At 37.9% G+C, this 22,206-nt stretch overlaps 1 protein-coding gene across 1 annotated transcript in view; it reads left to right on the forward strand.

Moving 5' to 3' along the window:
* Nucleotides 1-2,153: 2,153 nt before the first annotated feature.
* The window catches only part of LOC307127556 (neuropilin-1a-like), a 34,869-nt gene continuing 14,816 nt past the window's right edge, over nucleotides 2,154-22,206 (forward strand). Inside the window, exons 1-6 of the mRNA XM_079818849.1 lie at nucleotides 2,154-2,667; nucleotides 3,637-3,814; nucleotides 12,166-12,347; nucleotides 12,560-12,787; nucleotides 14,089-14,256; nucleotides 16,876-17,039. Coding sequence (XP_079674975.1) covers nucleotides 2,607-2,667; nucleotides 3,637-3,814; nucleotides 12,166-12,347; nucleotides 12,560-12,787; nucleotides 14,089-14,256; nucleotides 16,876-17,039 — 981 coding nt within the window. The 5' untranslated portion in view covers nucleotides 2,154-2,606. The remainder of the gene's footprint in view (nucleotides 2,668-3,636; nucleotides 3,815-12,165; nucleotides 12,348-12,559; nucleotides 12,788-14,088; nucleotides 14,257-16,875; nucleotides 17,040-22,206) is intronic.

The following is a 22,206-nucleotide window of genomic DNA, read 5'->3' on the forward strand; positions in this document are numbered from 1 at the left end:
AATGGTAATGTTAGCAATCTCAATATTGTTTTTATAGGGGAGGACATTTTTTTCCTGTCAGAAATGTATGGTTGGGATTCGTTTCATGCAACAATGTCTTGTTTTGTTCTTTAACATTTTAATTGAATAGCTATATTGTTTAAAATATGTTAAAGGACAAAACAAGAAGTGTGTGTGTGTGTGTGTGTGTGTGTGTGTGTGTGTGTGTGTGTGTGTGTGTGTGTGTGTGTGTGTGTGTGTGTGTGTGTGTGTGTGTGTGTGTGTGTGTGTGTGTGTGTGTGTGTGTGTGTGTGTGTGTGTGTGTGTGTGTGTGTGTGGGCATGTTTTCGTGAAATATCAGGACACAAATGTGTATAATGACATGGGTATGACACAGGTATTACAAAAAGAGGGTGAAATATGAGGACGTTCCCCATGTCCTCACTTTTCAAAATGCTTATAAATCACACAGAACAAGGTTTTTTTCACAGAAAGTGAACTGCACAGTCTCCTGTGAGGGTTAGGTTTAGGGACAGGGGCAGTGTAAGGGGATAGAAAATACGGTTTGTACGGTATAAAAACCATTACGCCTATGGAATGTCCTCACATTTCACAAAAACAAACGTGTGTGTGTGTGTGTGTGTGTGTGTGTGTGTGTGTGTGTGTGTGTGTGTGTGTGTGTGTGTGTGTGTGTGTGTGTGTGTGTGTGTGTGTGTGTGTGTGTGTGTGTGTGTGTGTGTGTGTGTGTGTGTGTGTGTGTGTGTGTGTGTGTGTGTGTGTGTGTGTGTGTGTGTGTGTGTGTGTGTGTGTGTGTGTGTGTGTGTGTGTGTGTATCCTGGTAACGGTAACGTTATGAGGACAAAATGCCCCCATGAAGATGACAATATCCGAAATCTGTCTGTGTTGGGACATTGTTTGGTCCCAACCCTTACGAAAATGAACCATGGTTTTACTACAAATAAAACCAAAAAACATGTTTATTATAGTTAAACCATGGTAACCACAAATTAACCATGGTTTTGCAACTAGTTTAACCATGGTATTTGTGGCAAAACTGTGGTTATATAAATGGTAATCAATTAGCCAAAAAAACATGGTTACAGTTTTACTATAGGCTAATAAAACCATGGTTAATTTTCGTAAGGGTATGAGGAAAACAGCTTATAAATCATAATAAATTGTGTTTTTTGACAATTTTAAAAATGCATAAAGTTTTCTGTGATTGGTAGGTTTGAATAAAATAGCCTAGTTTGTACAATTTAAAAAGCATTAGCCTACGGAAAGTCCCCATAAAACACGTCAACACAACGTGTGTGTGGTTCAGATAAGCCCTATATTACTATAGAGACAAAATGTCGCCTCAAAGATGGCAATATCCAAAATCCTTGTCCTTTTTGGGGACATATTTTGGTCCTCATGAGGAAAACAGCTTATAAATCACAATAAGTGATATTTTTTGAAAATGTAAAAATGCTGAAAGTTTTCTGTGGTGGGTAGCCTATGGTAAGGGGATAGAATATTTATACAGTATAAAAATCAATGTCTATGGAAAGTCATCTTAAAACATGAAAACACAACGTGTGTGTGTGTGTGTGTGTGTGTGTGTGTGTGTGTGTGTGTGTGTGTGTGTGTGTGTGTGTGTGTGTGTGTGTGTGTGTGTGTGTGTGTGTGTGTGTGTGTGTGTGTGTGTGTGTGTGTGTGTGTGTGTGTGTGTGTGTGTGTGTGTCTCAGATGTTTTTTGGCAATTTGCGATTACGATCCGATAGCTAAGCAGCGCTCGAGCAGCGTGCAGTTGCTATAGTTACTTCCTCAGGCGACAACGACTCCTGTTCGCGAGCGTCTATTTAGCGCACTCTGACTAACTACTTTACTTTTGTGGTAACTGAAACGTTGTTTGGGAGCGCTGATAAAACGTATAAATATATATTTACAAAAAGAATAAAAACATTTAAGGGGTTTTAGGGGGTCTAGGCGTTATTAGGGGTACCACACCCCCTCATAATTCGCATGCATTGAGAGACATCTTTCTTCAGGACTGCGCTCCCACGCAGATGAGTGCAAAGTCTCTTTGGTTTGGCCCACAGTCTCCGTGTCTGGTTGGCAGAAAGACATCGCGTCTCTGCCTGGAAGGGGTTAGAGGGTTTGCTCGTTTCCAGTCCTGCCCATTCTCTCTCAAGGAGGAGGGAGCAACCAGTGCTGCGAGAGTTTTGACACCCACAGTCTCCAGATCGGATGCTGACACCTTCACACCAGTGAGAACCTGCTAAATATACCAACCAGTGCCCGTCTACGCGCGACAGAGAGAGAGGACGGAAATCAGTCCTTCAAGGGAGTGACCCGACCGCGCGCCCGCAGAAGCGCCCACAGCCCGTTGCCAACGAGCCGAGGACGCGCTGTCAAACCTCTCTAGACTTTGGATTATGAAATTCAAGCAGCGACAGCACTGACTGTGCGAGAATCCCCCGCTTTTCAATGCTGTGACTTTCTTCTTCACCTCGTAGAAGAGGAGACGCCGGTTCCCTGGGTCCGAGTGACAGGATCTTTCTCCAGCTTCCAAACTACCGCGTGGATCCAGAAATAATTATTACATTAATTCTGAGGATATAACTGAAAAGATTTCTTTGAGGATGTACTGGCGTTTGCTCTGTGTGTTTCTAACGGGATTGTCCGTGGCTCGCGCTCTAACGGGTGAGTTGGATATTGTGGTGTGTTGTGTGTCGGCTCGACACGGGTTCTCTGCGCACCGGAGAGCTCTGTTACGCTTATTTCTGTCGTTTGTTATTGATGCTCACCTGTAGGGCTGCTGTTTCAGAAGGCAAACAAGTAGAACCCGTATTTGATGAAGGGAGAAATCATTCGTTACGCACTAGCCTGCAAAAAAAAGAACAAGTTCAAACCACTGTAAAAAGTGAAAATGTACAGTTTGTTAACATAAGGATCTATTTGATCTGCCCCTTAAAATTCCATTGGTTTAAACTAAGGGAACGATTTATTTAGTGATATTAATAATATTACTTTATGAATAAAACCAGTTAATTTTGATATTTCGTAGCCTATGCATTTCTTGTTTATTCGTTTATCTGTTGGTTTTGTTTGTAGGCTACTAAATTGACTTAATTTGTGTGTTTTTATTTTCATTTTTCATGTATGTGTGTTTATTTAGGCTATTTATTTGGTAGGCTAATATGTAAAACAAGTAGCTAGTAGGCTAAATTAATGGCACCGCTTGGACGAAAGATGCTCTGTCTGTATGCAGTCTTTTTATGTTTGTGTGTGTTGTGCTTGTTCGAGTTGGGTGTGTGTTATCAGACTCAAACACCCAGACACAGTGGCATATCTGCCCACCACGTCTACACACCCATATACAGTCAGTGACCCTTATTAGTCCCTGTTGTGTTCAGCTCGGATACATTGATCGATTTCACGACGCTTAATCGATCCTCTGATCTGTTCAATCGTCTGTCGTACAGATTGTAAGATCAGAGCGCGCTGTGTGTGACATTATGGGTGTCGTGTTACCTTTGTGTGGTTTGTCACGAGTTATCTGTAGGCTAGTGTATGAGATGCATGTGATGTACAGTATGACTGGTTTTTAGTTATGACACACTGAGTTAAATTAAGATGTTAAAATGATAAATGTGCAACTCTGGTTTTTAGAAAGTCCCTGCGGTGGGAAAATCACTATCTCCAAGGCGGGGTATGTGACCTCTCCCGGTTACCCGACTGGATACTCGGTGAACCAGCAATGCACCTGGCTGATCCAGGCGCCTGATCCACAGCAGAAGATCCTCATCAACTTCAATCCGCATTTTGACCTGGAAAGTCGGGAATGCAAGTAAGTCTAACCAACCTTCCTGTCCTGGAGGAAAACATGGCATCATAAATAGATTTCAGATTGTTTGTGAGCTATTCTCTTGGCGTTTAGCTTCTACTGACTTGAATTGGGGAAGTCTGGATTAGGCATTGATTAATTTAACGGGAAGCCAGAACTTGCGTTCCTACAGCTTAGCCATTTCTCCAGTTCATTATACAAGTGGTCTTCTTTCTACTTCTACTCCCTCTGGTATCACAAAACATCTACCTGGTTTCAAAGCAGATCAGTTTGGCGCTCAGATCATGAGGTGTGCCACCTGTTGGTTGTAAATGAAATATTTCAGATTTATGAAGCTAAATTTAGGAGGTGAACTAGATCTGTTTAAGAAGAAAACATCCCAGGCTGTGATAATGGATCTGCATTTATCACTCAGAGGGATGTTTGTCCCGAGAAAAAAAAAAGGGGGGGATGGTTTTCCCAAGAGGAAATCTCCCAGAATGAGAAGAATGCGAAGAGTCAAATGTGAAAGGCACATATGATCTGAGAAGGCTCTGTTTATGGTTTGATTTTCATCAGTTTGATGAGGCTTCCAGCATCACATGAGTAATTAAGCTGATTGTTTTCTTAACGAGGAGGCTGACAGACAATGACATTAAATGATAGTGAGGTTGGAGCTTGTTATTGCCTTGTGGCGCATTTCAGTGGTTTAGTTAACAGCATCAGCACTCAAACAGTCGCAAGGCTTTGTGTGGACTAAATCTCATAAATGAGATGGATTTGATGACTCTCTCTGTAATTTTAAACAGCTCGTAAATGGGGCGTAAATCAGCAGCTGTCAGTCACACAGACTTGGCTTTACTATTGGGTTGGATTTCAGTGCCAGGGGACCAATGAAAAGGCCCTTAGGCTGAATGTCCTGCTGTGGGACCCTGAGGGGGCATGAAAGAGCAACAGAAAGACCATGACCATCCCTTTCTCTTTCAGTTCATCTTCTTTAGTCTCTCTGTGTGTGTGTGTGTGTGTGTCCCGGTAAACCCTACGTTATGAAGACAAAATTTCCCCACAAAGATGGCAATATCCAAAATCCTTGTTCATGTGGAGACTTTTTTTGGTCCCCATGAGGAAAACCGCTTATAAATCATGTTAGGGTTGTTTTTTTGTTTTTTTTTATGTAAAAATGTTTTCTGTGATGGGTAGGTTTAAGGGTAGGGTTAGTGTAGGGGATAGAATGTACAGTTTGTATCATTACATCTATGGAAAGTTCCCATAAAACATGAAAAAACAATGTGGGGGGAATGCCATGCTACCATACTATGCATACTATTTTGAAGTGTGCAGTAGGGGAGAGCGGGGCACAACCTAACGCTTTTTGACTGTCTTAGTTTGTGTAAATCCACTTGGGGTTCAGAGTATTCATTTTTTCCCACATTAATTTCACACGTCTAGTACAATTATGTGGTTTTGTTTCATTAATACAGTGTATACTCTTTTCTTGATTTTCCCCGAAAGAATGGAAGGGAAATGTGACAACATGCCCCGTAGGTGGGGTACATTGTAACATGTGAGGGACACAATGTAACATGAGCATATAGCTTAAAGATGTTATCTGATATAATAAAAAAATATATCCAAGACAAACTAAAATATTTTGTCAATAAAATACAATTATTAACTTTTTAAAATAAAAGAATGGCATTTTTTAATCATTAAAAAAATGTATTTGACAACAAACATATCGTTAAATACATATATACAGCATAGTTAAAAACATAATAATAATAATTTCTTAACATTGACTCTCAATCTTTATTCACCCTTTTCTCATGGTTTCTCAAAATAATTAATTAAAGTATATAATATAATAGCATATTTTTAATAGGGGCTCATTGTAACGCTGCGTTACAACGCACCCCACCTGCACAACTGGGATTTAACCCCGACTCGTCTCTTTTGCTGGTTAGATCAGCATTAAAGAACTATCTCAACTGATAAATAACAGGTATAAGATTGAAATAATATCCGATTTGTCTTATTTTAAATAAACACAAAAAACAGAGATGAAAAATAAACTTAAGTAAGGAATTGACCTTTTCTATGGTTAAATAAATGTTCAGATTTTTAAATTTTGGTGCAATTTTTTCTCTAAATAATGTTGATATGGCAACTAGTAAATACACTTAGTTTCGTCATCCTGGCATGTGTGGAAAGTTTTAAACCATGTGTGTTACAACTAACCCCGCGTTAGGTTGTGTCCCGCGCTCCCCTACGTATACTATACATGTATGCAAATTGAATGAATAGGATATCAGATTGTCCTACTACTTTAAATTGCACATAAAAACTGTATCGCATAACACAATGCACTCAAATTCTTCTATATCCAGCATTAAAAATATTTGATCAGACTGCAAAAGTTTAAAGGGAAAGTTCACCAAACCAAATGTACTCCACCGTATGTTGTTTCAAAACTTTCTTTTGTCTGTGGAACACAAAATAATATATTTTGAAGAGCTATTTTTGTCTCTATAATGAAAATCATTCGCATCCAAATCAACTTTGAACCAAATTGACTTTCATTGTATGGAAGGGAAAAAAATGTTCATTTGTGTTGCACAGAAAAAAGTCATTCTGCTTTTGAACGATATGAGAGTAAAATGCATTTTTTGTGTGAACTATTTCTTCGAGAATGTAAGCAGTATTCTAGTATTTTTTTGGTTAAAACCCATCCCTCGTTTAAGAAACGTAAAATAAATAAATACAATCAAAACTCCTGTATATAAAGACAAGAATCTAAATCGTTTTCTATGATGAATCAGGCTGAATCATCATTCGTAACATAAACTGTCCTCTGGAGGTCATCAAATTTGGTGTTGGATTTTAGCGACTGATTTTTTAGCATGTCAGAAATAAACCACATTTTCAATCACACCTGATGTGTTTGTTTTGGATTATAAATGTGCAAGATTCCAGCAGCAGATGTTTATCAAGCTCGTAACAGAGATCTCTGAAAGCGTCCACGCTTTACAAGAAACACAAAAACCTGCCAGGAAGAGAGACATAGATATAGACATACATCTCTGCAATTTGGACAGATGGACAATTCATCAAGACTGTTCAAAACAACCATGCTGCTCACCCTGGGCATTGGTTACTGGTATTTCCAAGGAGTTCCAGAACTTTCCCGCCCATTCAGAAACATTCAGCGGGCTTAAAAGTTCTGTTTCAAAATACTAAAGCCAGATGCCAACATTAAGAGTGTGACTGTCAATGCATGCTGTGGAATGTCTGCTGTGTTTTGGACAGACTACAATGAGTGTGAGTCTCAGAACAGGGAGGTTAATCAGAACTTCCCTTTAACTTGGACCAGATGCTGCTGTGTTGTTTTTGGACTGGCTTCAGTTTTTTAGCTGTGGCAAAACTGCAGAGTTTATGGTGAACATTATTAAAAGAAACCTGCGGAAAAAAACCCAAGAGACCACGGCGAAACACGGTATTCATTCCTTCCTGCGCTGCACCGCAGAGAACAAACATATCGGACAATCTAACAGCCTTTTATTTCAAAGCAGAGCTGGTTCATGCGTCTATGAGAATGTTTGAGATGCCGCATTAACAGTTTCTGACCATTCCTGTCTTCATTGAACTTATAATCAAAAGTTGTACCTCAGAATTGATGATTGCGATGAAAAAAAAAAGATGCTAGTGGCTTCAGTTTTTGAATGTAGTTATTTAGCACTACATATATGATATGCCATTTTAGCCGGTGTTACCTAGTGCGCTTTCTTTATTCTTAATGATGAATTAAAGGAGCGCTTAATTATTTTGCTGTCATCAACAACAAAGCTGCACATGGACAATTTTGGCGTTATGAGCGTTGCCATGGAAACAAATTATATCTGAGCCCGAGGATGTCCAAGTTGTCATCTTATAATTATAGTAATTCCCATGGTATGAATGCAGCATTAATGTACAGAATATTTCTCTTAGGTACTCATTGATAGAGCTCCATATGTTCTCTCTGGACATAAAAACTGTATAATGAAGAACCAAACAGACGGGAGCACATCCATGCCTAGCGTTCACATGTTCAGGTATCAGGTTCAGGAGCGTGGAGTCTTGCTGTTATAGTTCGTTTTTTGTGTAATGTGAACGTTTATTTAGCTCGGCTAGTGTGATTTGTTTACATGAGTTGTAGTATACACTCGCTTTATCTGGTGTCTTAAAGGATCAGTGTGTTTCTAGAGCATTCTTGTCTTATCTGAGGGGTCGTTGGAGATGGTCCTACAAATGCCTCTGGCCCAAGACACTAATGTAATTAGTGTGAAATCAGTCACATATGTTCCTGTGGCACAACACACACATATACACATACAAACACGCATCTATGTCATTCATAGACCTCGTAGAAACAGAGATGCAGTTTTTCATTTCGGTTTTGCTTGTCGTTTTATGATGTGTGTTCCAGGAGAGAAAACACAAGTAGTTTCCTGCAGCATTCATGAGGATTGATTCCTCCCAGTCTCTCTACACACACACTTGCAGAGTTGAAATAATGTTCATCATTAATGGCTTTGTTGTGTGGGAATGCTTTAATAATTCTGCACATATTAATCATTAATGACACTCTGTTTCTCTCTCCTCCTTCTTAACAGCCCTTCCTAACACACTCTCTTTCACACACACACACACACACACACACACACACACACACACACACACACACATTATTGCTAAGGCAAGCATCACTATTACTATTACTCATAAGTAGTGTTAGAGATTTAAACAAACTACTAACTCTTAAGTCTTTGGCATGTAACTTGCATTGCACTATTGGTGCTATGAATGATACCATCCTGGCAATGTGCTAAAAACACTCAGAACACCCTATAGCTACTACAGCAACCGCATAGGATGTGTTAAAAAACTACACCCTAATGACCACATAGCAGCTACCGTCAACACACTAGAAGCATTCGCCATTTTATTGTCATGATTTGAATGACTTTATGTTATGATGAGTTATGTTTTATTCCGTATTATTGCCACCTCTATCACACTTTATCATGTTCCTCTCTCTCCATTCTCATTTATGAGAGGACTGAATCAGCTGCAAGCCTCCAGAACCAAACCATTGTTCCTGACAGTTTCATTGTTGGTTTATTTTACTCTCAATAAGTCACTATATCAGCAGCTTTCACATCCTCCTGTGTGTCTTGCTCAATAGCTGGATATTTTGTTTCAGACATTGTGTTTCTGAGTTTTTGTCTCTGTAGAAAGTGGGTAGATCTGTTGTAATCACTGTTTCTTGCTCTCTTATCCGATAAAACACCCTGCCGAACTGAACTCTCATTCAATTGATCAAAAACAGGCATAAACTTACTGGCTCCTGTTTTAACGCAATAAATAGTCAAAAAATTCTGTATTAAATTTCGTTCAGTCAAATCGATTTATTCGATTCTAACTTATATACTTTTATGTTTTTTATACACAATTCCACATACATATATATATATACTCTATATACACACATAAATTATATATTAACAAACTTTTATGTTAGATGCGATTCATTATGGAAGCTTGTTTCCGCCACAGAATAAAAAAATACAAAGGTAACTGCAATATATTGCGCAATTCTGACTTTATAACTCGCAATTCTGTCTTTATATCTCGCAATTTTGACTTTATATCTCGCAATTCTGACTTTATATCTCGCAATTCTGTTTTTATATCTCGCAATTCTGACTTTATATCTCGCAATTATGACTTTATACCTCTCAATTCTTACTTTATATCTCGCAATTCTGACTTTATATCTCGTAATTCTGTCTTTATATCTCGCAATTCTGACTTTATATCTCGTAATTCTGTCTTTATATCTCGCAATTCTGTTTTTATATCTCGCAATTCTGACTTTCTATCTCGCAATTCTGACTTTATAACTCACAATTCTGACTTTATATTTCGCAATTTTGTCTTTATATCTCGCAAATTTTGACTTTATATCTCGCAATTCAGACTTTATATCTCGCAATTCTGACTTTATATCTCGTAATTCTGTCTTTATATCTCGCAATTCTGACTTTATATCTCGTAATTCTGTCTTTATATCTCGCAATTCTGTTTTTATATCTCGCAATTCTGACTTTCTATCTCGCAATTCTGACTTTATAACTCACAATTCTGACTTTATATTTCGCAATTTTGTCTTTATATCTCGCAAATTTTGACTTTATATCTCGCAATTCAGACTTTATATCTCGCAATTCAGACTTTATATCTCGCAATTCTGTCTTTATATCTCGCAATTCTGACTATATCTCGCAATTCTGACTTTATAACTCGCAATTCTGACTTTATATCTCGCAATTCTGTTTTTATATCTCGCAATTCTGACGTTATATCTCGCAATTCTGACTTTATACCTCTCAATTCTTACTTTATATCTCGCAATTCTGACTTTATATCTCGTAATTCTGTCTTTATATCTCGCAATTCTGACTTTATATCTCGCAATTCTGACTTTATAACTCACAATTCTGACTTTATATTTCGCAATTTTGTCTTTATATCTTGCAAATTTTGACTTTATATCTCGCAATTCTGACTTTATATCTCGCAATTCTGTTTTTATATCTCGCAATTCTGACTTTATATCTCGCAATTCTGACTTTATACCTCTCAATTCTTACTTTATATCTCGCAATTCTGACTTTATATCTCGTAATTCTGTCTTTATATCTCGCAAATCTGACTTTATATCTCGCAATTCTGACTTTATATCTCGCAATTCTGACTTTATAACTCACAATTCTGACTTTATATTTCGCAATTTTGTCTTTATATCTCGCAAATTTTGACTTTATACCTCTCAATTCTTACTTTATATCTCGCAATTCTGACTTTATATCTCGTAATTCTGTCTTTATATCTCGCAATTCTGACTTTATATCTCGCAATTCTGACTTTATATCTCGCAATTCTGACTTTATAACTCACAATTCTGACTTTATATTTCGCAATTTTGTCTTTATATCTCGCAAATTTTGACTTTATATCTCGCAATTCTGACTTTATATCTCGCAATTCTGTCTTTATATCTCGCAATTCTGTCTTTATATCTCGCAATTCTGACTATATCTCGCAATTCTGACTTTATAACTCGCAATTCTGACTTTATATCTCACAATTCTGATGTTATATCTCGCAATTCTGACTTTATATCTCGCAATTCTGACTTTATATCTCACAATTCTGATGTTATATCTCGCAATTCGGACTTTATATCTCACAATTCAGACATGTGAGATATAAAGTCAGAATTGCTAGATATAAACTCGCAATTGTGAAGAAAGACTTTATTACCACAATTCTGACTATATCTAGCAATTCTGACTTTATAACTCGCAATTGCGCGTTTATATAGATCTCGCAATTCTTACTTCAGAACTCTGTGAGATAAAATGTTGCAATTATCTTTTAAAATGTTTTATTCTGATTCTATTTTTTTACATTTTCAGTATTAAATAATGTTAATTAAAATAATTTAATTAACATATTTCTTCAGGTATTTTTTTGGAAGCTTAGAAAAATATATATTTCTTTAAGAAGCTGAGACACCCGGGTTCCTGCTATAAAGTTTATAATTCATTAAATTATCCAGATCATCAGTCTTAACTTGAGTCCATGGATGGGAGCGATCTATCTGAATGGCAGGAAGCACGCTTCGGCTCGCACAGAGGGTCGAGTCGTGGTGAGAGGTCAGAGATCACACTGACCGTCAGTGTCTTGGGTTACAGGAGAGCAAGAGAGCATGAATGTACTCCGAGGGGGAGTTGTGTGTAAAACCAGTGTCAGGTCAGCAGGAAATGCCTCATATTTCGGGTGGTTTTGTTGGAGCTGATGCTGTAGGAGTCATCGAAATGAATCTAAATGAGTCATGCAAAAGTTAATCTAGGATGAAACCAGGGGGAGGGGGATGTTGTCAGAGTTTCCAGTATAAGCGTATATATAATAAAAGGCATTTCAAAGTTATTCATAATTCATTATAATATGCATTCATTGTCAAATGAAGAATATAATATTATATAAATATGACATATGGTGTGTTTTAATGCATTATGGCCTTTAAATACAAAAACATAAATAACTGTGTAGTATTATGTATTTTTATATTTATGCACATTATATCAGTGTATAACAAGAACATGAATATCGCATATCATATTATATCATATATCGTATCATATCATATCATATTATATTGCCCATAACTGAACAAAACAACACTTTTTACACTCACTGTTTACAAAGTATTACAGAACACATAACCACAGTTTTTTCAGTAATGTGTGTGTGTTTGTGTGTGTGTGCAGGTACGATTTTGTACAGGTGTTTGATGGTGTGGATGAGAACGCTTCCTCTCCTGGGAGATTCTGCGGCAAAATTGCTCCATCTCCGATTATCTCTAGTGGAAACTCTTTACTCATCAAATTCACCTCCGACTATGAAAGCTCAGGAGCCGGATTCAGCATCCGCTATGAAATACACCGCACAGGTACCAGAAAACACACATACACACAGTCAAAGATCTTATAATGCACATGCTCACACACAAAGACAAAGAGGGTCTTTTAATCAAAATATTGATTATCTTGTAATGTCTTAAAATGCCATTCGAGCATGTAGAGTGCATGCAAATGACTATATTCTCTGACATATACTGTTTAGTTCCTGTGGTGGTTCAGTGATACTTTGCATTTTGTGCAGGTACTGAATGTTCCAGAAACTTCACTGAACCACACGGAGTGTTCCAAACCCCTGGATTCCCTGATAATTATCCAAACAACCTGGAGTGCACCTTCATCATCTTTGCGCCCAAGATGGCAGAGATCGTTTTGGACTTCCAGAGATTTGACATGGAATCGGACCCATCTGCACCTATGGGGGCCGTCTGCAGATTTGACTATCTGGAGATATGGGATGGATATCCTACAGGTAGAGACGGAAAAGAAATAAGGGTAAACTTAAGGGTAAAAACAGTGCTGACTTCATGCTGAGAGCAGCAGAAAGTTTTAAAAATCTTAAGGGCCCAATATACTCACTGCAAAGTTCTTTTCCGTTTTCCGCTTAGGGGTAAAAATAAATTCGAAATACCTTTGTAGCCATAACTGTTAGCGAACATCCCGATGCAGCACGCACTGCTTAGAGCGAAGTTTAGATGAATATGTAAATATGTGCTGCACTTTCCTCTCAATAGCAAAATAAACAAACAACAAAAATGACAGTAATGAGAAAACAGCAGCATTTAAGACAGCATTTGATCATAGCGATGTGGATGTTTGCACGAGCTTTGCAGTCAGTGCTCGTGTCACGCCACGTTTATTTTTTATAGCACTAAAGTCAATAGTGCAGTATTTTTGTGTTATTTAAAGGGTGCTTTAATAATATGCGCCTATAGGCGGGTGCACAATGCGCATACACACTGCTTATTACACACACAGGGACAGGGATTAAAAATAAAAGGATTCCTCTCTGGAGAAGCGTTCAGTCTTTCCACACGCAAATTCCACCATGTAAATAGCGAATCCGCCATGGTGTAAGCGCAACTGGATTTTATAGGGAATGAGATGATACTCTGGTTGGTTTATTGCACGTTATGCCAAAAAATATACACCCATGACTCATTAAGAGACTAGGTACAACCCTTTTGGACCATGACTGTTTTTTCCATTGTTAAACTGGAAAAAATGGATTTAGACAGGCCCTAAGTGCACCTGCGCTGCAGACAATGTGCTCAGATCGTTAAAATAGGGCCTATAGCGTCAGTGTCTCGTTCAGTTAGAATTACAACTTCAATTTCTAGTATAAAGCAGCTCTCTATTGTGTTTATGTTTTTATTTGTGCATGTCTGACCTCGACTGACTGAACAGAAGAAATGAACCAGAGAAGATTTCCACATAAAAAAGGCGGAGCTTTTTTGAACTCCCAAACAAACTTTGTTTTAGCCTGATAATAATAATGTCACACCAGTTTGTTCTTTAATTTCGCTTGAAGTATTTCGGGACCTTTAGAGGTGGAGGAAAGGCTTAACAGAGAACAGAGTAGCCAAAGACAGACACACATAAACATACACACATAAAACTCAACCATTGTAGCTCTTATGGTTATTAGAATTGTACTGCATGATGAAAGGCAGAGTTTTTTATTTGAGTTGTGAATTGAATAGCTTAAATCTCTTTCTTTCTCTCTCTCTCTCTCTCTCTCTCTCTCTCTCTCTCTCTCTCTCTCTCTCTCAGTGGGGCCTCATATTGGTCGATACTGTGGTTCCAGACCGCCAAGTCGTGTGATCTCGTACACCGGCATTCTGTCTCTCACCATCCACACAGACAATGCCATCACCAAGGAGGGGTTTTCAGCAAATTACAGCATCCGAACCAGCTCAGATCCATCTCAGCAGCACCAAGGTTAGTGTGAGAACTTGTGCCTCATTTATAAAACATGCACACAGATTTGATCTTTGAGTGTGCGTACACTAAATTCCACGCCAGCGTCCATATTTATAAAAGCACTTAGCACTACACCAGGGTCTAAGCAGGCTTTTCTTTGTGGCAGAGAGTCGGAGAACTGCAGGTATTTGGAAATCTAAGCAATTCTTGTCGCTCGTGATTCTCAAGTAAAGGATTTGGATGTTGGCTGAGGCTGTTAATGACATTAATTAAGGGGCGTTTACAAAGTGAAGCCATACAGCTGTGTACAGTTTCAAGATCATCTGCAATTTATAAATTTCACATCTGGAAGAGAGGTATACGCATGTTTTTTGTGCGTACATTAGTTCTTTGAATCGCACTTAGGCACATTTGGAAATAATCGTAAGATCAAATGTAGGGCGGTTTCTACGCAACATTTTATAAATGAGGCCCCTTTAGTCTAAAATGATTTTGTACATTTTATAAATAATTTTTCTATTCTTTTTGTTTGTCAAGATCTCTTGGACTGCTTTTTCCCCACCTCTCTCTGATTAAACACTGCTTTTAAAACTGTGCTTATAAGGCTTCTCTATATAAGTGACCTCTGTTATGATTCTTTGCAAGTGACAAAACAAAGCATTGTGAATTTGCTGTCGGGTTCAGTATTACATGTTAAAGTGTGGTCACATTTACCAGTGAGAGTGAAATCCAGGCATTTCGATAGGAATCCACATGATCGGGAATGTCATGTGAGGGTGAAATATTTCGCGACGGGGTCAAGTGAATTTGTGGCGTTGACCAAAAGAAAGCTGCTTGGTTTGAAAGTGACTTCTTTGTGGGTTCTGCTTCATACATCGCTACACTACTGACATTAGACAATAGACCCTTTTTGCCTGTGAAATTTCACTAATGGGACTGCACTTTAGTGAAAGTTGTTTTTGCAGATTAGTTTCAGGGCTTTGAGTCACTGAGGAAAGCCTGTTTCATACAGTAAGCTTAAGTTGTCTTCAGTAAGACTAATTTGCATTGCTTAATGGGAAAAGTAAGACACTGAACCACTTTAAAGGGATAGTTCACCCAAAAATGAAAATTATGTCATTAATTACTCACCCTCATGTCGTTCCAAACCTGTAAGACTTTAGTTCATCTTTGGAGCACAAATGATGGTCTCTTTGGTTCTTGAACGTCAACACTCAAAAAAAAAAAGGTTCTATATGGCTATATGGCACCAAAAATGGTTCTTGGCTCGTAATCATAGGGGAATCTTTTTTAGTGCTATATAGCACCAATTTGGTGCTTCAGTGGTTCTTCAGCGGTTCTTCAGAGGTGCTATATAGCACCTTAGTCAAAGAACTGGTGAAGAACCTGGGAGTGCAATATCTCAAATAAAGTCACCATGAAATCAAAATGGACAATTCTTGTTTTTATGGAATATTGCAGTATTTATTATAAATGATTTGTCAGATTTTTTTTTAAATTCATGTGTCCTCATAATATTTAGTCAAAATAACTTACTTTCCCTCTTGCAGTGACATCTATTCTCTTCTCTCCTCTGATGATGTGTTTACTGGCTTGAGGGCACTCGCATGATATCACAGCAACCATCAGACCATCCAATTAATTCCCGATGGACAAATTCAAATCCCGTCCTACGTTTTTTTGTAGAGAAAAATGAGAAGCCGTTTCACTCAAATATACGTCACAATATTGGAAAGAAAAGATCTCGACTCCGATTTTTAAAGGAGAATTACATTTAATATGAAATCTTTCATTTAATTTCAAATAATAAAAAAATTGGGAAATGTAGTTAGAAGTTAAATTGTATTTATTACCTTGCTGTGTTGTGTAAAAGCCCAGATTATGTTGCAGACACATTGCAGTTTTTATTTTTTATATTTTTATATAGTGTTTTATGTTTGTCTCTGGTCAATGTAAAGATTAGAATGAAAGGAGAACTGCTGATATACAGCTCACTCAGTCTGGGGCTTTTATTAAACCCATCTATCATGTTTTCTGAGAGTCACACACTAACTGAGACTGTTAGCAATAATGTGGCAATAATGTGCTTGATGGCACTGAAGAAACACCCATGATCCTTTGAGACCTGAACCCAGCTCAGATTCACTTCACAAAACTGTGTATGTGTGTGCTTTCAGTTCAGTTTAATAAAGTGCAAAGAGGTTGTCAGTTTATAATTCATCTTCATCTCACGGCCACACAGGACAGAAGGGTCACATGGGTCACTACATCTGAGGCCAAACATGAAAGGCTAATATTAACTTCCTATTGTGAGAAGAGAGCAAATCTGACTCTCCCTCCCTCACACAGGCACACACACACACACACACACACATAGACAGACACTGATATTTACTAATAAAATCCTATTTATTAAACCTAAACTTTCAGATTCATTTCTGAACTTTTCAGTATCATTCAGGTTTAAAACAAAGCAGATTTATGAGCCTGTCAGATAGTGAGGTCTACTTCAAATATCCTCAAAAGTCTAAAAAAAAAATTATGATAATGCCATTTGTGCTGTTTATTACTGCAATAACATGACACCGCTGCTCACAATACATCTTTATGTGTGTATGTGTGTGTGTGTGTGTGTAGGTGATTGCATGTCTCCTTTAGGGATGGAAAGCGGTGAAATCACAGAAGACATGATAACTGCATCATCGCAGTATAATCCCAGCTGGTCTCCACTGCGCTCCAGACTGAATTACCACGAAAACGGCTGGACGCCATCAGAGGATTCTGCTCGGGAGTGGATACAGGTACAAACACACACACAATCCCTAATTTTATAGGGAAAGACTGTTTCATTTTACCAGATAAATCATGACCTTTACATGTGGAAAGTCACACAAGCACATGTAAAGGCCAGTAAGAGCTATGAGTGTAAACAAGAGGCATCTGCAACTGACGCTAGCGGCTTTAGTGTCCTTGTTAGCACACCCCGCCTCCCACGCCAGAGACCCCAGTTCCTACCCCGCTCGGAGCGGGTCGAGTAGGACTGGTGGCATTTGGTGCCGTGACCTAAATGGGAATGAGCAGTGAGGTTTAGGGGGGTGAGTGTAACAGACGTAGGCCAGTAAGAGCTGTGTGTGTAAACCTCACTCTCCTGAACTCAAGAGGTGCATTAGTGACTGACGCTAGCGGCTGCGATCTTTAGTGTCCTTGTTAGCGTGTGCGCCTCCCACGCCAGAGAACCCGGTTCAAATCATGCTTGAAGCGGGTAGCGTAGGACCAGTTACATTTGGTACCATTGACCTGGATGGGAGTGAGGTTTAGGGGGGTGAGTGTAACGGATGTAAGCCAGTAAGAGCTGTGGGAAGCGGGTCAAGTAGGACCGATTACACACACTCGGATGTGGATATAGACAAAATAGGCCTATTTAGAAATAATTGAAAAGTTATATAAGAGGGTGAAACAGTGCTTCCCGGTCTTGCGTGTTTACTTGTGTTTGACCTTAAAGAGTTTACTTTAGATCATCCCCCCAAAAAACCTTGCTGTTTATTTTTGGCTTTGTAGATGGTAGACAGCATCATGAAATAGAGAGAGGGGGAGATAGGATAGAGACATTTCACAGACCAGACTCAAACCTCCATCTCCAATTTCATCTACAAATGGGATATTATTGTTAATTTTTTATATATATATATATATATACAATTTAAAATAACTGCTTTCTATTTTAATATAGCTAAAATGTAGTTTATTCTTGTGGTGGCAAAGTTGAATTTCCAGCATCATTACTCCAGTCTTCAGTGTCACATGACCCCTCAGAAATCATTCTAATATGCTGATTTGCTGCTTAAGAAACATTTTTTATTATTATCAATGTTGAAAACAGTTGTGCTGCTTGTGCAGTGTCACATGATTCTTCAGAAATCATTCTAATATGTGACCCTGGACCACAAAACCAGTCATAATCCGCACGGGTATATTTGTGGCAATAGCCAACAATACATTGTATGAAAATGTCAAAATTATAGATTTTTCTTTTATGCCAAAAATCATTACGATATTAAGTAAAGATCATGTTCCATGAAGATATTTTGTAAATTTACTACCGTAAATATATATAAAAAATGTATTATTAGTAGTAATATGTATTGCTAAGGACTTCATTTGGATAACTTTGAACACGATTTTCTCAATATTTAGACTTTTTTGCACCCTCATATTCCAGATTTTCAAATAGCTGTATCTATTTTTTAAATAGTCCTATCCTAACAAACCATACATAAATGGAAAGCTTATTATTATTCTGCTTTCATATGATGTTTAAATCTGACCCATATGACTGGTTTTGTGGTCAGTTGTGCTGCTTCATATTTTTAGAATCGTGACGCATTTTATTCAGGTTTTTTTGAAGAATGGAAAAAAAACCAGCATTTAATTGAAACAGAAATATTTTAATAACATTATAAATGTCTTATACTTTCTCTTTACTGTGTCTTTTGATCAATCTAATGTGTCCTTGCTAAATAAAAGTAGTAATTTCTTCTCAACAAATCTTATTGTCCCCAGGCTTTTGAATGGTAGTGTATATATACATCTTAAAATCTGTAGACATTTATGTGATAGATGTAAGATCTGCATACCACTTTAGTTAGACACACTCATACATACACAAAGGGTAAGGGTTTTCCTGCCTCTTTGTTTCTACAATGAATTTGATGGACATGTTGTCATTCTCACAGCAGTACACGCAGGAAGGGTTTCCTCTCTGAAAGAGGACTATTATGGAGTGCTTGCACTGACAGTAGGCCAGCGTTTTTTGGCGTTACCAGGAAAACAGACTCACATCTGGACAACAGATTTCATTCTGACACGGACAGAGAGAGAAAGAGCTCCATATCTGCACAAGAGGTTCAAGCCCAGATTTCTATTTTAGCATCAGGAGTGAGAAGTGAAACTAGTATATTGAAAGGTCATTGCTTTCCTAGTCTGAGTTTTGACTATTAAGTATATGGAGTTATATGTCTTATATTTAAGGCTTTAATTAAGTATACATAAGTAAAATATTATTACAATTTAAAAGACCTGTTTTCTATTTTAATATTTTTTTAAGTAATGTATTTGTGTGATGGCAACACTGAATTTTTAGCATCATTACTCTAGTCTTCAGTGTCACATGATCCTTCAGAAATCATTCTAATATGTGACCCTGGACCACAAAACCAGTCATAATCCGCACAGGTATATTTGTGGTATATAATTGTATGGGTCAAAATTATTGATTTTTCTTTTATGCCAAAAATCATTATAATATTAAGTAAAGATCATGTTCCATAAAGATATTTTGTAAATTTCCTACCGTAAATATATAAAAAATGTATTATTAGTAGTAATATGTATCAGATTTTCAAATAATTGTATCTATTTTTCAACTAGTCCTATCAAACCATACATCAATGGAAAGCTTATTTATGCTTTCAGATGATGTATAAATTGTGACTGGTTTTGTAGTCCAGGGTCATATATGCTGATGTGCTGCTCAAGAAACATTTCTTATTATTAGCAATGCTGAAAACAGTTGAGCTGCTTAATATATTTCTGGAAACCATTATACATTTTTTCAGGGTTCTGATGAATTGAATGTTCAAAAAAACAGTATTTATTTGAAATATCATTATACATTTCTTTACAGTCAATTTTGATTCATTAACTTTCCCTTGAGCTTTTGATATATAAAAGGTCATGGTAATATAAGAATATCCTGTAAGTTTCAGAGCTGAAAACTTCCTTGTTAGTCAAAGAAAAGCTTTTATTGACAGCTGGCTCATCAAACGATCAATCAGCGAATGTTCTTACCTGCGACGTCAGAGAGCAGTGCCTAATTCTGTAGCCCTGCCCCCCGACTCGCTCATGTAATGACACGACATGTTAGATTAATAACATAGGCCTATGTGGAGCTAAACCGGATCAAACATTCAAGCAATAAAGCTTATGGCATGTTTCAAACATTGAAACATTCACTGTGGATTTTTTGTAAACAAGAGACTGAATTTGCAGATTGGATGAGATTAAAAAATTATGCTGTGGCTTCTGGAACGGACATGAATGATGCAACACAATTATATGAGTAAAAATGTTTTTTTTATACGTTTTAGTATTGCCTTGTTACGTTTGATAGCTACTGCTGATTATGTACGTGTCTAACTAAACACAACTTCCGCGCTGTCACAGATTGGAGTATCCTTTGTATTTGAGGTGTTGTTGGTTCATTGCCTTGGACATGTATGGGCCAGGGCTCGCACTATCTTAAATAGTGAAATAACATTCCTTTCTTGATGTGCGTTGTTCACTCTCGACTGGTAATTTGAAGGAAAAATACAATCACGGAAGTTTTGAAGGTTTGCTGATGCACGTACTGGCTTGTGGGTGTATTATTGTGTTTGTTTGATAAAGACATTTTGCGAATCATTACGGTTGCCGTTTCTCCACATTGGAAGTTTTCAAAACAATTCCTCACGTGTAAGGGAGCCAAAGCTCTTTATGCAAAACTGTTATCCAATCATAGCAGTGGCCGTTTACTTCCAACTCTTCAATGCGGCACGCCCATAAAAACCGAGCGTTTCAAGAGCTAGGCCAGGGTAGAAAATAGCCTATTACTTAATCATTATGATGTTTTTGAATGTAAACGTCATAAGTTGACATCAGACAACAGTATAAAAAAAAAGCCAGTTCATGACCCCTTTAATGCTGAATCAAAATATGAATTTTCTTTTAAAAAATCTTACTGACCCCAAACTTTTGAACAAAGTTACATAGTGCATACAAACAATATAGCGCATACGATGAAAACATTTTAGTTTTTTCCCCCATCTATTTTCATTGTAAGGAAAGGCAACCTAGATATTATATTTATTTGGCATTTCACAGAAAAAGACATTTCGAATGACATGAGGGTGAGTAGACAATGGGCAGAATTTGTATGTTTAGGTAAGCTATACTGTTAACCTTACCACTCAGCCTGGTGTAATAAAATGGTGAATTGCTGTTGGAGTCTTCACCCTGTTGGTGACAAGCACAACGGATGTGTGAATTGAGGCAAAACCGCCGTGGCAAGGGTGCCTGTGTATCTGCCAAGCAATGTCAAAGCCTTTTTCAGAGATGGCTGCTCCACTTTCACTTAGATGGCCTCTTTCTTTCTTCTCTCAAACCATCTGTCTTCCCTGTCCAACGTCTTCATATTCCTGCCTTTGAACAAGTGATCCTTGTCCCAGGGCCCTTTTGAATCAAACTATGTCTTGTCTTTTGGCCTCAGCCTGGAAACTATCCCAAGAAAGCAAAGCGACACGAGGGTCAGTAGAGTGCTGTCTTCCTTTTTCCTTATTCCTTTTCCCTTTCCTGTTTAAATTCTTTACTTCTCTCTCACACATATGCACCCACCAATATCCTGTTTTCTACAAAAAGTGTCCATGTTTGTCTTAGATCCTGGCATTTGAAGGGCTGTGCTTCTGTCCTGCCATTGTTCCGTTGTTAAAGGTCGTTAACACTTGTTACAGCTTGTTAGCGATGGCTGGTTCCAGTTGGCAGCTCCAGCGCTTCTGATACGGCACAATATTGAAAAGCAATTAGCCTCATAATACCTTCCTGTTCAGAGAGAGAGAAAGAGAGGGAGAGAGAAAGGGATGGCAGCATCTGCTCACTGAGACTTGGTTGGAAATCAGTAGGAGAGAGATGTGAACTTTTGTGCCAGGAATGCTTGTATAGAGCCAAACTCTCTCAATAGGCTATTTATGCACACTTCTGTTGCGTCAGTTGAGTTTAATTTATCTCAAGAGTCATGCATGCACGCACTCGAGAGACAGACAATAACTGACAGGCTAGATTTAATGCAGGAATGGCTCCACGACAACATGATTTGTCATCCTGACCCGGAGAATGTGTCGACATTTCTGCATCTGTGACCATGTTTTAGTGTTATGT

The sequence above is a fragment of the Gobio gobio genome (genome assembly GCF_949357685.1).
Source record: "Gobio gobio genome assembly, chromosome: 6".
Taxonomy (NCBI): domain Eukaryota; kingdom Metazoa; phylum Chordata; class Actinopteri; order Cypriniformes; family Gobionidae; genus Gobio; species Gobio gobio.